At 41.0% G+C, this 16,723-nt stretch overlaps 1 protein-coding gene across 3 annotated transcripts in view; it reads right to left on the reverse strand.

Moving 5' to 3' along the window:
- Positions 1-1,071: 1,071 nt before the first annotated feature.
- Positions 1,072-16,723, reverse strand: part of hnrpkl (heterogeneous nuclear ribonucleoprotein K, like) — a 31,892-nt gene continuing 16,240 nt past the window's right edge. For 2 of the 3 annotated variants that reach the window (XM_084047553.1, XM_084047552.1), the window contains exons 8-17: positions 16,449-16,577; positions 14,857-15,176; positions 13,136-13,189; positions 10,714-10,753; positions 9,138-9,156; positions 8,643-8,675; positions 8,454-8,521; positions 4,363-4,532; positions 2,756-2,793; positions 1,072-2,191 (exon numbers count right to left, since the gene is read on the reverse strand). In XM_084047553.1, the coding sequence (XP_083903679.1) occupies positions 2,187-2,191; positions 2,756-2,793; positions 4,363-4,532; positions 8,454-8,521; positions 8,643-8,675; positions 9,138-9,156; positions 10,714-10,753; positions 13,136-13,189; positions 14,857-15,176; positions 16,449-16,577 (876 nt within the window). In that variant the 3' untranslated portion in view covers positions 1,072-2,186. The remainder of the gene's footprint in view (positions 2,192-2,755; positions 2,794-4,362; positions 4,533-8,453; positions 8,522-8,642; positions 8,676-9,137; positions 9,157-10,713; positions 10,754-13,135; positions 13,190-14,856; positions 15,177-16,448; positions 16,578-16,723) is intronic. The other variant, XM_084047554.1, reaches the window with a different exon arrangement.

Consider the following 16,723-nt stretch of genomic DNA (forward strand, 5'->3'; position numbering starts at 1 on the left):
GGTTGGTTTTCCTAGACCTGGTTGCTTGTTTCTCTCGCAGAATCTGGCAACGCTGGTCAGCATACATAAAAATCTAACTGATCAAACCTTTTTTTTTTTAAAGGTGTCAAAAATAAAAACAAATCTCTGCAATAATGGATTCAATATATAAATGATTTAATTATGCATACATTAAAGCAAGTCTATCTCACTGAGTGGAAGAGTGGAAACAAGAAAAATCCAGAGAACAGAAATATTGACAGAGCTCGACTTTTTTTTTTGGCCCCGTCCGTCTCTTTTTCCCCCCAAAGTAAAATCAATCTGAGCCAATGTTAAAATTCAGAAAATAATTGAGTCCATGGGCCAGACAGTACCACCAGAGGAGACCAAATTTCATTGATGGCAATCCATATAAAAAAATAAGAAAAACCTAATAAATAAAGATACATAGATTTTAGAAATAAGTGGCAAAACAGATTGTGGAAACAAATGAAAACATGCACGAATACATTGTAAATGAAATATGTACCCACATCAATAATACAGTACATACCATTGTATCTTTTTGTTTAATGGGGGAGCCTAAGGGTCTTTTTTAACAGTACATTTCTATTTGTTATATTTTGGTTTATAGCCCATGAAGTTACCTACCCTCAAAGTCATTTTAAATACTGGTGCTTTATGCTCTTTTAGGCACATTTCCAGAATCGTCACTAAAACCTGAAACGCATAGATTTGGTATCATTTTAAAGGTTTTGTTTCTTAGCTTTCGTACATTTGAATAGCTCTAGACACCACCGCGTTTGTCTGACGGACTCAAATTTTGCCTTAAATGTAAAGATAAGAATCTAAACATTAGATGGTAAGACTTGCTTTTGAAAAGTTAATAAAAGTGCGTACAATGATGTACAAAATGTATAAGCACAGAGTCTAAAATAGTACTTTATTATGGAGGATTGATAACTTAATGAGACAAAACTATAACTCGGCAAATGGCTCATCATACAAAAATACCATCTGCAGATGTTTTAACTTTTCAAAATGTTCGTACTAGATTTGATCACCTTGGATGGAACCAAAAAAAGTGAAATGTTTCGGCTCTGGCCCATGGACAACCTGTATATATACATTTTTAGACAGCTCGTCTTTCAAAGAAAAACCAAAAACACCCAAGAAATTCTTAATTTCTTAGTTTCTCCTTTTATCCCTTTTCGCTGCATTTCTCCAAAGTGAGGCCCAACCTCGCACAACAGTCTTCAGCAACAGTGGATGTATAGGGTGTTTGGCTAAATTAAATTATGATGGCTTCCGATGGCTTCCTTTTTTTTTTTAGAGCAGTGGCTTTCAACCAGTGGTCCGGGGACCACCAGTGGTCCTTGGGCGGGTACCAGGGGGTCCCCAGCACAATTAGTTAACATAGTGTCACTATCATTTTAACCACTTAGCTTTGGCTATTCAAAAACAGCAGATATACAAGCTCATAGCCCGGCACCGAGTGCCGTGCTATGAGCTTGTAGATCTGCAATTTTTTTTAAAAGCTTGAAAATGTGTGCATATCTTACAACATATATCATTTTTACAGCGAGCATTTTTAACTCAAATCTTTGCTTCTGGGGGGGTCCCTGGCACAAAACATGTTCAAATGTATATCAATTTAGGGGTCCTTGGCATGAAAAAAGGTTTGAGAACCACTGTTTTAGAGAATGCATCTCATTTTGGAGAAGTGCGCCAAAAGGCATTTTGAGAAAACTGTAAAATTCATAAAATGTTCCTTACAAAACATGATTACATTCTGCATGCTGTACTGAAAAGGGGGAAAACTCACAAGACTGAAGTTATCACACAGATTTGTTTACTCTAATTACAGTACAAGGATTCATAAAAATAATCACCAGCACAGAAACAAAATGCTATTCAGTCATGGTTTTGTTCATTTTCCAAAACGTCTCTAAATAAAATAACGTATTACATGAAGGTTTATGCTCGTGTGTGCGTGTGTGTGTGTGTGTGTGTGTGTGTGTGTGTGTGTGTGTGTGTGTGTGTGTGTGTGTGTGTGTGTGTGTGTGTGTGTGTGTGTGTGTGTGTGTGTGGGGACACATCTACCCAAAGCAGAGGAATGTTGGCTCTGAATAGAAGGAGCAAACAGGTATGGCAGTATGGCTTCACTCTCCTCCTCCTCCTCTAGAAGAATCGACCAGAGTATTGCTTCACACTGAAAACGAAAAGTCAGAACAAGTATGCTTTACATTAGCCCATTAAGACCTGAGGCGATTCTTTAAAAAAAATCGAAATCCTAACAGTTTTTTGAAAAAAATCTAAGAAATATTTTTTCAAAAATGTTCAAAAATAGCAGATCTACAAGCTCATAGCGCGGCACTCGGTGCCGCGCTATGAGCTTGTATATCTGCTATTTTTGAATAGCCAAAGACATCTAAAGTGACACAGATGCGTTCCAGGAATCAATGGGTTAGAGCCTATCCAAGTACAGATATTTGGGTCCGATTCTGTTCCTGATGTTGGAGAGTCCACAGATTACTGATATTTTTGAAAAAATAATGATATATTAAAAAAAGGTAGGGTAAGTGATATGTTTTGGTTAAAACAAAATGTTTTTTTTTGTTAGAAGGTTAAATGGCAAGACCACTTTGATAGAGGTCTGGGTTGTGTAGTAACCTTGCCATGATGTAACAATAAAGGTGGGCTAGAAAGAAAAAAAAAATGAATTTCTCCATTGACTAGAAATGGATAATTAAAAATATGCTCCTCATTGACTTACATTGTGCGGCAAGACCACTCTGCTGGCTCTTTTTCAGCCTGTAAACGAATGCAAACAAAGCTGATTCTGACAGTATAAAACATCACCAAACCCAGTAGTACTGTTTTTTTTTTTCTTTTCATAAAAAATGTCAACTTCCTGTTGATTTCACTATTTTTTATTAGGAAGAAAACCCCAGACTGGATCCGTGGATCTGGATCTTCAAATGATAAGTAAAATGGTCTTGCGGTACAATGTAAGTCAATGAGGAGCATATTTTGAATGATCAATTTCTAGTCGATGGAGGAATTATTTACGTGCCCACCGATGTTGGTTCACACTGTCCGCCCGTTATTAAGATAAAGCTCTGCCTTTTCTGCTGAAAATGAAAGACTCAACAGCGGCACGGGACATATTACAGCCTCATCCTCGTTTTAAAGCGTATACTTCAGGCTATAAGCACAGGGGCAATTTGAAGACCTGTTTGTGGAGGTTTGAGCCGACATTCTCTGCATTTTACGTCATTTTATGCAATTCTTTCAAATATGCGAACTATTCTCAACTTTTGAGAGTGCTCCGCTGGGCCAATAAAAAGCACACTGACAAGCGCCTTTTAAAAAGAGGCCGTCTTTTGCGCTATACGGATAGTCACCCTGTGGTAAGTTTTCACAGGTTTAAATGTAAAAAGATAGAGGCTATTTCTTTCAAAAGGAGGACAGTGTGAACTCAACCTTAAGTGTACTTCACTAGAAACATGACCTGCAGTTAGATGAACAATAGCACACAAGTCTGTGGCCTGATTACCAAGCAGGATGACCACGATGCAGGCTTTACATGGTATTCTTTCTACTAATGTCACGTGATAAGTCACACACATGATAAGTCACATCATTATTCATGAAGTTCATTTTGATGCCCGTTTTCATGTCACTGATTATAAGCGCATGCATGTTTTTTGGCAATGGCGAAAATATATAGAAAGATATGAGAGTAGTAACAACACAGCACTGAAAATTTACTAATTTAGAACGGGAGCCCTATAAGTAACTATACCTTTCAATCCAGGAACCCCTTGTGGGGTAGTTGTTGCTATGTAGAGTATATAGCAACATATTTTTTTTTTGTAATTTTGTAAAAAAGATTAGATTATGATTATTGTATCACTTTGGATAATTGCATAAAGTATGATGTATTTGCTCAGAAGGGACAGTTCTGTAATTGCTAAGATAAGATGTCCTTGCTCTTTCTTACCCATGAAAGTTGTGGCTACAGTTTATCCATGATGCCTTAGCACAGACAACCTTGCCACCAAACTGAGCCTTCGCCCCTGTTCATGTTGATATTATATTGTGGGGTGGGCTTAATGAAAGATAAACTGTCTGTTATATTGATTAACATTTTGTATTACCAGTAGAGAATATTTTTGTTGCTGTACCACCTTGTCTCTCCTGTGCAAATAATCCAGTAAACCTGATTATTATTTAAGACCGACTCCGTGTTACTTCTTTTTACGGTAATCCTTTTTGAAAACGTACTTTTCTGTTTTTTCCTAAGTTAACAGCAGTATTGATACTTTTACCTAAAGTAACACATTTGAGTATACTTTTCCCCCAACCCTGCACACACACCTGTTCTGTAGCAGATACTGGGCGTTCTGGATCTGGTCCTGTGTTCCTGTGATGGTGATGATGCGGTCCTCAGAGCCCTCTAGTGGCTCGTCGATCTTGATGGACGCCCCGGACTCGTGGCGGATCTGCTTGATCCTCTGTCCTCCCTTACCGATGATAGAGCCTGCCAGCTGAGAAGAGGGACAAAATACAGTTAGAAAGAAAAGGCTGCAATTACATTCAAGTGACATCTTTAACACATTGAGACCTGAAGCCGATTCTACATGTCTCCTAAATCTCAACAGTTTTCTGAAAAAACGTATGTTTCTATATCAGTGGTGTTCCATCTTTTTCATGTCAAGGACCCCCAAAATGATATGTATTTGGCCGCGGACCCCCATCAAAATATTTTATTCCAGGGACCCCCCAGAAGCAACGATTTGAGTTAAAAATGTTCGCTTTAAATTTCAAAGATTTGCACACATTTTCACGATTTTTCAAAAATAGCAGATCTACAAGCTCATAGCGCGGCACTCGGTGCCGCGCTATGAGCTTGTAGATCTGCTATTTTTGAATAGCCAAAAGTGTAAAATAATGTTTTTTAGCTCAAATCTAAAAAATGACACAGTTCCAGGTCTTAATGGGTTAATGCCCGAGTTAGGGCACAGTCACACATACACGCCCCGCCTCTATGGAAACAAAAGGGGTGGAGCTTCCCGCGGCAGGCAGAGCGCTGAGGCATTGCGCTCAAGGGGTGGCAGTGGCTCAGGGGTAGAGCGGGCCGGATGGAAGCCGTGAGGTTCCCAGTTCGATCCCGGGCTCCCCCAGAGTTAGTGGGGAAGTGTCCTTGAGCAAGACGCTGAACCCCTTAATTGCTCCCGATGAGCAGGTTGGTGCCTTGCATGGTTTCCTCAGCCATCTCGGCGTGTGAATGTGTGTGTGAATGTGTGTGAGAATGTGTGTGAGAATGTGTGTGTGAATGTGTGTGAGAATGTGTGTGTGAATGTGTGTGAGAATGTGTGTGTGAATGTATGTGAGAATGTGTGTGTGAATGTGTGTGTGAATGTGTGTGTGAATGTGTGTGAGAATGTGTGTGAGAATGTGTGTGTGTGAATGTGTGTGAGAATGTGTGTGAGAATGAGTGAATGTAATGCACAATCTATGTAAAGCGCATTGGATAAAAGCGCTATATAAATACACCATTTAATGCATGGAGTTAAACATAATTGGTGATTTTTCAAAAATGTTTTGCCATTATAGATAGGACAATAGACTGGCAGGAAATTTGGAGAGAGCTGGGGAGTGACACGCAGCAAAAGTCGTCGGGAACGGGATTCGAACCCGCGACACGCTGTCAGGCTGGCATTGCAGCCTAGGGCATTGGTTCTCAAAGTGGGGTCCGGGGACCCCCAGGGGTACTTGAGGGGGTTCCAGGGGGTCCCCAGCTAGATGATGGACAGGAACCAAATGGACCCTTATGGGTCTGTAACTCTGAGAGTGTACAAATGGAACCAAATGGACCCGTTAGGGTCCATTTGGTTCCATTTGTACACTCTCAGAGTTGAATTAACATTGGTTTTACAATGCGAATTGGGGTCCCAGAGGTATAAATGCCATTAAATGGGGGTCCGTAGCCTAATGCATGTCAAACTGGGGGTCCTTGAAATTAAAATGGTTGAGAATCACTGCTAGAGAGCCGTAAACCCTTCTCTTATTGGGGTCCCTGGCTTATCTTTTCAAATGGGGGTCCGCGGGGTAATAAGTGTCAATTAGGGGGTCCCTGACATGACAAAGTTTGAGAACCACTGGCCTAGGGTACCTGGACTGCCACGCTGTGGCCCAGGCCATAATTGGTGTAATTTTGAACAGGCATTTCACTTGTAGTTTTTTTTTTCAATGAACCAACCACAGAAGTCAAACAAATGACATACCAGTGAATAGGCGTGTTCCATATCTATTTACAGCATAAACACAGGTATACTGTGTTGATATTAGCGTTCCAAATTTCACTGCAATTAATAAAGAGATTTGTTATCCCAAGAATAATGACAAAGACCACAGCCACTGAGTGGCGCACTTGAGTTGCTTTAAACCAAATCAACCCTAGTGTATCTATCCTGGACACAAACTATGCCATTTCTGCTTTTTTTATATTTGAAAATGTGTCTAAAGTTTTCATTGTGGAAACGATTATGCAAAAATAATCGCGATTATCTCAAATAATTGCGATTAGACCAGTGATTCTCAACCATTTTAATTTCAAGGACCCCCAGTTTGACATGCATTAGGGCTACGGACCCCCATTTAATGGCATTTCTATCACTTGGACCGCAATTTATAATGTAAAATCTATGTCAATGTAACTCTGAGAGTGTACAAATGGAACCAAATGGACCTGTTAGGGTCCATTTGGTTCCATTTGTACACTCTCAGAGTTACAGACCCATAAGGGTCCATTTGGTGCCTAATCTATCATTTAGCTGGGGACCCCCTGGAACTCCCTCAAGGACCGCTGGGGGTCCCCGGAACCCCACTTTGAGAACCAATGGATTAGACGATTATGTAATAATTGTAACAGGCCTAAGTGTGTGTGTGTGTGTGTGTGTGTGTGTGTGTGTGTGTGTGTGTGTGTGTGCAGCGTTATGAAAATAAATGCAGTCTTGATCGGGAAAAAAAGGACATACCACAACACTGAAATGTGTGCTCCAATAGTGCACCATGCAAAAAACTAAAACTATTCAAAAACTAGTCTGTGGTTATGCAAAAATAAGCAACCTCTGGTCTAGAGTCACCCTATAAGATAACACTGTAACCTGAGCCCATGCCTGATCCTAAGCTGCTTCCGTCAACAACACAAGCAGAGATTCACAGCGGCGCAGCGCCTCGCAAACCAACAGCAGAAGATGGTGATCCAAGCACACAGGGATAGAGCTGTCAGAATTGCCTGTGAGCTATAACTTTCGAATAGCTCACAACGTGTCGCGCTGCAACGCGTTGTGAGCTTGTAGATCTGCTATTTTCAGAGTGCAGCACCCGAGCGCAACCAAACACAAAATCTCTTCTCCACTAGTCCCTCACTAACATTTTAGTCGTTTTTATTTGTTGACGAAATTGTCAATATATTTATATAGTATAAATATATAGTTTTACTCGTCGTAGCTTAGTTTGTATTTAGTATTTTTCGTCATAGTTTTAGTTCACAAAATCAACACTGGTGTGGACTCAATTGTTCTCTTCTAGTCTTCGCTTCTGTCTAGCACCTGGCACGTTGTCTTTGGATGCGTGTGCTTTGTTGACTTTTTTGTATTCAGTAGTATAACAACGCCAAGTGTCACAGTAACTCGTACCGTGACCATAATGCCATTATATTGAACAAGCCTATACCAGCAAATCGATTTCCGTGCGCGTCACTTCTGTCGCTGCACACATTCAGCAAGACAAACACATAATCTGTGTGACTGACATGTTACCCTTCACACATGCATGTGTGACCGTACCTCATATACTTGGTTGTACGTCACATCGCACATCGAAAATAGCCGATCTACAAGCCTTGTAGATCGGCTTGTGTTGATTTCGTCGACTAAAACTATGATAAAAAAAATTCGTCGACTACATTTTTTCACTGATGAAAACTAAATAAAAACTAAGCTCTGATGACTGAAACTAAGACTAAATATATTGACAATTTCGTCAACAAATAAAAACTAGACTAAAATGTTAGTGAGGGACTAGTGGAGAAGAGATCCAGTAGAACTAAAAGACAAGTCATTTTATGTTGTGTTGCACTCTGAAAATAGCAGATCTACAAGCTCACATTGTGACGCCATCAAGGCACCGCCAAAATACATTTTAGTCGACTAAATCAACTGTAGATTTTGTCGACTAAAATCTTGTGGTATTTAGTTGAAAACATTTCAGATGACTAAAAGATGACTAAAACTAAATGGAATTTGATTCAAAAGACTATGACTAAAACTGAATAAAGATTTGCTGTAAAAAAAAAAAATCAACACTAGCTTGTAGATTGGCTATTTCCGATGTGTTACACCAGTGCATAAAAGCAATAATTTTCAGAAAAATATGAACAGATGTTAATTAGCCCAACTTACATCTTTAGGTATGGTGACTTGTGTTGTAATGACGGGGCCTCCTATGTCACTGTATGAGCCTCTGCCACCTGGAAGGAGAGAAATCCATGAGGCTGTTAAGTGACATAACACCAATATGACCTTTAAAAGACATGATTACAGAAATAAAGAATTAACGAATGGACACCATATCAACCTGATAATACTCACCAGACTGAAAATGGTCCCAGGAAGAGTTGTTGTCTTTCAAAACAAGAGGGGACAAACAAGAAAATAATAAAGATAAGACAATTTCAAGCATATACAGTACCAGACAACCAGAAGAATACACCGTGCCTCTATTTTACCCATTTAGACCTGTTGTAACCTATACGTTGCTATACCTTTCAGTCCGGGAGCCACATTTGTGTCTAAATAGTTGTTGCTATACATATAGCAACATCATTTTTTTTTTATTTTTTTGTAAGGATTTGAACGTTTTCAGAAAACGTAGGTTTAGGTTTTAGAAGGCATTTTTAGAATCGGCCTCAGGTCCATATCTTAAACCACTTGAATGAAACCTAGCATCCCTGTTATGGGGCCAATATTTGGAGAACATAGTAGATCTACAAGCTCACAATGTGGCCTCTTTCTCTGCCCTTGGATAAAAATGCCTTCCCTCCAAAAAAACTAAATATTAAATTACTTTAGAATATAAATACTCACCATATCCACTGCCGCCGCTCTATATTTCAGAAGCCATGAGAGACAAAAGAAAACAAAACATGACATTATATGTCAAACCAAACTATTAATAGTAATCTTATATCCTCCTATAATTGCAGAAACCTCTGTGGTGGTGGTGAGGGTGAGGCCAAAACCGTCTGCCCGGTTCTCCTCACTGGCTGGAGCAATTGCTCTGCATTTGCACACACACACACATTCACCATTACCATGCCCACGGAACTGCGGAGCCCGTTTTTCGATTTCACCAAACGTCAGCTGTTTATTAGCGTTTTTATGTATAAAAGACTGTCGCCATGGTTACGGCTGCCCAGCTGTGGGATGGCCCCGCGAGCGATGGGATGAATGATCAAACTGCGCATGCGTCGGGGACTAGTGATGTATAATTTACTTGACAATGCGCCACAGAAGTCCTTTTAAACATTCACTTGAATAGGGGTGCGACTCATACTAATCGTTAATTGATTATAAAAAGAATATTGCTAATCAATAATAAAATAATCAATTAATAATTAGTCCCCATCATTACAGCTGAAAAGTTAAAAAAAAGACAGACGGACGGACAGGGGGTAAAACATACTCTCTCCTTTCGGCCTGGCGGAGACAATAAAGAATTCTCGAGTGATTCTCGATTATTCGAACAATAATCCACAGAACAATCACCAATGATCAATAGATGCATCCCTACTTGACAGTGTGTTACTACAATAGGTGTTGGGGGGGGGGGGGGGGCCTGGACAAACACTCATTTGTAGACAGAGGAGCTGAAAGGTCTCTATTCAGGGATTGTTTTGGTTTCACCTCAAATTCATTTGCAAATCCAGCGGCTCTCCAGACTGCGTACGCTGCTGCTCCTTGGTAACCAAGGAGACAACTGTTGCCAAGGCAACGACAGGCCTCTAGACCGCTACGTTTTGCCTGATGAAAAGGACTAGTGTCCAAAGCCACTGGGCTTCAGCTGCTACGCCATCAAAATAATTCCACGCCATTATTTGCGAGACGTGTGACGTTACGAACGGCTATCAAGCTACAAATGAGTTGTTTTTGATGCCTGGGAGAATATACAGTTGTAGATCTGTGGTTTCTCAATCAAGGATGCCCAAATTGATCATGTATTTGGGCTGCAGACCCCCATCGGAAAAGATTTTGTGCCAGGGACCCCCATAGGAGTGGAATTGTGAACGTTTGTCAATTTAAAAAAAAAGATATATATATATATCAGTGGTTCACAATCAGTGGTCCGGGGACCACCAGTGGTCCTTGAGGGGGTTCCAGGGGGTCCCCAGCTAAAGGTGTTAACACATTTTCACCTCTTTATCCATATTGTATACGTTGGCTATTTTTATTGTATTATTTTGTATTATTATTATATTATTTTTGTGGAAATCTTTAGAACATTCTAAAATAATATTCATGAAAAAATACAGGAAAAATAAAGGGATATTCACTCGCGACCCACGAAAATGGATCCGCGAACGACAAATGGGTCCACTCCTGACCCACCGTTTGGGAAACAGTACAGTAGATTATACAGTAGATGAATACAGAATACACTCACCATGCTGTCATAACGGTCACCTGGCCGGCCTCTTCTGTCACTATGGAAGGATAAAGGATCATTTATGCTTCAGAGAAAAGGTGTCATGAGACAAAAAGATGCATTTTCAGATATACATATTTTATTGCAGGAGGGGGGGGGGTCGCAAAACATTATTTTGCCAAACCATACATTAGGCTTATGGGGGAAGTAAATTACCACCAAGTGATTTTCGGGTACTTAATCAGAGTCTTGATAACCATAAATGTTGTCTGCAACAACTTGGCCTTCAAGCATATCAGTGCAGTTAAGCAAAAAGAATTGAAGTTACAAGCAGGTTTTCTCAGAGGGGTGGCTGACATCTCCCTTATAGGGATAAGGTGAGAAGCAGAGTATAGAGCCACTGCTTCTTTGCCTAGAAAGGAGCCAGTTGAGGCGGTTCGGGGGCTTCCTGGTTGCCCCCCTCAGGGAGGCACACCCAGTGGCCTAAAAAAAGGTTAGAGGAGCGAGTTTGTAACCCGAAAAGGTTCCCAGTTCGATTCCCCCGGAAAATCTGGGTGGGGGAAGTGAATGGCCACCACGGCACTTACCCCTCCCCCCAACACGGCTGAAGTGCCCTTGAGCAAGGCACTGAACCCCCCAAACTGCTCCAGTGGCGCTGCTCAGTGGCAAACGGTATAAGACTGTGGTTGTACTATACTAGCCCATTAAGACCTGGAAGGCATCTGTGTCACTTTTTCATTTGAGCTAAAAAAGCATTATTTTACACTTTGGGCTATTCAAAAATATCAGATATACAAGCTCATAGGAGCTTGTATATCTGCTATTTTTTTTAAATCGTGAAAATTTGTGCAAATCTTTGAATACATATATTCTTTTTAAGCAAACATTAACTCAAATCTTTGAATACATATATTCTTTTAAAGCAAACATTAACTCAAATCTTTGCTTCTGGGCGTCCCTGGAACAAAATATTTTGATATTTCCGCGGCCAAATTCATATCATTTTGGGGGTCCTTGACATGAAAAAGTTTGAAAACCAACTGATATAGAAACAGACGTTTTTCAGAAAAAAACATTTAGGATTTAGAAGACATTTTGCAGAATCGGAAGCTCAGGCCTCAATGGTCTAGACAAGCTCCCAGCTTTTAACGTGCGTGTGTCTGTGTGAATGTGAAGCAGGGTGTTCCTGAAAAAAAGAGAATTTGTTCTCAGCGAGCCTCCCCTGGGTAAATAAAAAAACTTTATGGTTATATAACTCTTATGGTTTGTGACTGGCACGCTGCGAAAAATGCTGCTGCATGAAAAACACTGTGCAGGTTTGGTGCCATCTGATGTTCTAGAATCATAGGGCTAGAATACAGATGTAGAGATGACAGTACAAAATAAAGGAGAGGAGACGGATGAATGGGAAAACTTGAAAACACTAAATATGGCAGCAGCAACAACCAACATACTGTAAGCCAACCAATTGACAATCTTTTGTCTGATACTTTTACTTAAGTAAAAAATGTGAGTACTTTTCCCACCGCTGGTGAACACACTTTATTTTTGTCTTTAATCGTGCCTTTCCGTTTTCCTCCCAATTTAGTCGTTACGGCAATTCCCATTTTAAATCCCAGATATAATCCCTGCAGGGGTTGACACTAAAGTCTCAGAGGCACTTGCCCATCGGGCAAGTACAGGTCATGTTCTACTTGCCCACAGGTCATGCCCACTTGCCCGAAAAATAAATTGTCCATTATAAAATTAATTAACATATTCAACCCAAGTAGCCATTGCACGCTGTGTGTGCGTGTGTGTGTGTGAGAGAGAGCGCGCTCTGGCCAAGTGTTCATTTCTCGTGTTGTGTTTGTAGCAAACTGTTGCTTCCCCACTTAAATACACTTGCCCGTCGGGCAACCTGAAAGTAAACTCCACTTGCCCGAACATTTTATTTACTTGCCACGGGCAGTCGGGCAACCGTTAGTGTCAACCCCTGTCCCTGTCACTCTGCTGACCCCCACCGACTCGTCTTGGGCGGACAACCACGTCTCCTCCGATACATGTGACCGGTCACCCGTCACTTCATTTCACTCATGGAGCCAGTTCACCAGGCCCTACCAACCAACCAACCAACCTGTAAGACGTGCCGGTACAGTGACAGAGATCACCGTCTCCGCCCGGCTTCCCACCCACTTACACCACCAATAGGCTAAACCCACAGCAGCCACATTATTGTTAAGAAATTGGGCCTTACTTCCTTCAAAAGGTTTTACCAATGATGCTAATTAAGGTTGTGTTCCATTCTGGTCATACTGTATATTTGTGATTATTATTGTGTTGCACACAAAGAAATCCCACAAATATGTATTTTTCAGTTTCAACTGCACATCTGTGACTCTTGTTTTGTGCATGTGTGGTTATTCAGAGATCTCTATGCATAATAATCCTCTGTACTCACTTTGGTCTGTCATCCATGCTGCCATGATAACTGCTGTGGGAGAAGCGATCCCCTCTGAAAGACAAAAGGAAAATGACAACAATCAGAAAATGTCCAATACTAATTCATGTGAAAATGTTACAATGTATTGGTTCTTCTTCACAATTATTTTCAACTTTTTAAACATTTCTGAAATGTTTTGAAATATTTTGCCTATGATGATATGCCCAAAATAGGGATGTCAGGTTGAAAGTACTGTACTGTCACTGTACACTTTATGGGAACGCAGGTTTATCCTCTCTCTCGGAGAGGCGGGATAAGCACTGGTATCCGCTCATTTTTAAAGCCATCTCAGGTATACTCCCCCTTTATATTTGTGCTATGTTGGATCAGAACCCCAGCTCCTACCAGACCCGCTCTAGTGACTTCCTGACGCTCAAGGTTCCATTCGCTCATACAGAGCTAGGCAAAGCAGCATTTTCTATTAGTGCTCCATCTGCTTGGAATGAGCTCCAGAAGTCCCTAAAAATTAGATCACTGCCTTCCTTGGGCCAATTTAGGGCAATGGTTTCCAACACTTTTGTTCCAGACTGTAACTGCTTCAATTCATTTTCTGATGTATCTTTTTAGTTCTCGAAAACATTTTTGAGTATTCCCTGTCTTCTGATTATTTAATATATTAACACATTAACCGCCAAGAACGTAGTCCTACGGTCCGTTAAATCCAACTGTTAAGCGCCGAGACCGTAGTGCTACGGTCCGGGTGCTTGTTCCTTTTTTTCGCAAAAAAATATTTTTTTTCAATTTTCTACACGGACCATTTTCAGTGTAACACCACCGGAAGTCGGGACTATTTGCGATCCCGTTTTTCGTTTCCCGTCGGCCTCCATTCTAAGGCGCACACCAAAACTCCATTTTAGGCTTGTAGTTTTTTCTCCTGGCATTTCCCATGTTAACATAAACGGTCAGAACTCAAACAGGGCTGCCCCGTTTGACACGCCGTCTTGGAGTGGGAGACGCATGCAGATGTCGGCGATGAATGTAAACAAAGCAGAGATCACTTTTATGGATTTTAACAAGGTCTATGGCGACGTGAAAAAAACAAAAAACAACAACAAAAAAACCTTGGCACTGGTGAGTACATTCTGAGATTAGCCCTTGGCGGTGGATGTGTTAACCCTTTAAGACCTGGAACTGTGTCATTTTTAGATTTGAGCTGAAAAGCATTATTTTACACTTTGGGCTATTCAAAAATAGCAGATATACAAGCTCATAGCGCGGCACCGAGTGCCGCGCTATGAGCTTGTAGATCTGCTATTTTTGAAAAATCGTGGAAATATGTGCAAATCTTTGAATATATATATTTTTAAAGTGAACATTTTTAACTCAAATCTTTGCTTCTGGGGGTCCCTGGAACAAAATATTTTGATGGGGGTCGGCAGCCAAATACATATAATTTTGGGGGTCCTTGACATGAAAAAGATTGAGCACCACTGATATAGAAACATACGTTTTTCAGAATTCTGTTGAGATTTAGGAGACATGTAGAATCGGCTTCAGGTCTCAATGGGTTAATATTGATGTATATAAATGTATCTCTGTTGATCTTATTGTTGTATCTCGGCTACATTGAAAATGAGGGCCTCAACTGTATTCCGAGTTGAAATAAAGGTTATGATGATGATGATGATGAAAGTGTATAAAAAATAATGAAGCATAAAGGACAGTGCAGTGCCGCTCACCCTCCCCTAGGTGGCGGCGGCGGGGGGAGAGGCAGGTTGCGTGCTCTGCTGCCCCCTCGGACGCCTCTGCTCAGCGGCGGGGGTGGGGGCCCGCGGCGGGGGCTCATGTCGTCGTACTCCCTCCTGGAGGGCGGCATGGGTCTGCCGCCGCCGCGGCTGGGGGGCAGGCGCTCGAAGCCGCCGCGGCCCCCCCCGCGCATGGGGAAGCCCCCGATGGGCCGCCGGCCCCTCTCCTCGAACATCATGGTGAAGCCGCCGTAGTCGTACGTCTCGTCGTAGAAGTTGGGGTCGTACGGCTGGGCGCGGCCTTTGATTGGAGCCTATAGGGGGTTGTGGAGAGAGAGGGAAAAAAATGATGCAACTTCAAAAGAAAAGTGCGAGCTTTGTTGAAGGTCTTTAACCCATTGAGACCTGAAGCCGATTCTACATGTCTCCTAAATCTCAACAGTATTCTCAAAAACGTAAAGTTTCTGTATCAGTGGTGCTCAATCTTTTTCATGTCAAGGACCCCCAAAACGATATGTATTTGGCCGCGGACCCCCATCAAAATATTTTGTTCCAGGGACCCCCCCAGAAGCAAAGATTTGAGTTACAAATGTTCACTTTAAAAATATATATATTCATAGATTTGCACACATTTTCACGATTTTTCAAAAATAGCAGATCTACGAGCTCGTAGCGCGGCACTCGGTGCCGCGCTATGAGCTTGTAGATCTGCTGTTTTTGAATAGCCCAAAGTGTAAAATAAAGCGTTTTAGCTCAAATCTAAAAATGACACAGTTCCAGGTCTTAATGGGTTAAGCACTGATCCACAGCAAACACACAGCAGAACAAAATGGCATCTAAAATAACAACATAGTAGGGCTGGGCGATACGACTTCAAATCAATAACACGGTTATTTCAATTACGATTAACCCATTCAAACCGGGAACGCGTCTGTGTAACCACTTTATCCATATTTTATACTTTGGCTATTCAAAAATAGCAGATCTACAAGCTCATGGCGTGGCACTTGCAAATATATATATATATATACACATTTGTACATTTGTAACTCAAATCTTTTCTTCTGGGTCAAGGAAAATACATTTTCAGAAAACTGTTTAGAAGACATTTGTAGAATCTCCAAAAGGAAAGATTTGAGTTACAAATGTTTGCTTTAAAAAATATATATATATATATATATTCAAAGATTTGCACACATCTTCACGATTTTTCTAAAATAGCCAAAGAAATCTAAAAATGACACAGATTATTTCCCGGTCTAAATGGGTTAATAAACTTTTTTTTTTGTTTTCACAATAAGTTATCAATGCGTCGCGATGCAACGCGTTGAGAACTTCAGCTATTTTTACTATTTTTGTAGGCCAAAATTGTACCACTAAGTACAATACAGAGTCACGTAGTTAATCAGACTAAATCGATTTAGTCGATTCCAAAAATTCTATTAGAATGATATTTAAGAAGAAAGAAAGTTCTGTTATTGGTTCCAAATGTTAACAATATGGCAGCATATTGGTTGTAAATGTCAACAATAGGTCAGTGTCAGTTACGCTCTTGTTTTCAGCAGACCTAAGGGTTGAAATGTTACCTCTGACACCAGCTCCAGGATGACTTTAATACACTCGACCACTCGCTCTGGTTTGCCTCCTACCAACACCACTCTGTCTGTGGAGTGAGGACAGCACTCCTGGAACAGCTTGATGGTGGTCTGGGTGTTCTACAGGGAGAAAACACAGCATTTAGTTAGGGAGAAAATGCTTATAGAAATGAATCTATGGTAATAGACAGGGGTGCACATAACTGGTGCGCAGGTGCGCATGCGCACCCAAAATAAAAAATGCGCACCACATCAGGCGACGCGAG

The sequence above is a fragment of the Gymnoscopelus microlampas genome (assembly GCF_963454915.1).
Source record: "Gymnoscopelus microlampas genome assembly, chromosome: 21".
In the NCBI taxonomy this organism is placed as follows: Eukaryota; Metazoa; Chordata; class Actinopteri; order Myctophiformes; family Myctophidae; genus Gymnoscopelus; species Gymnoscopelus microlampas.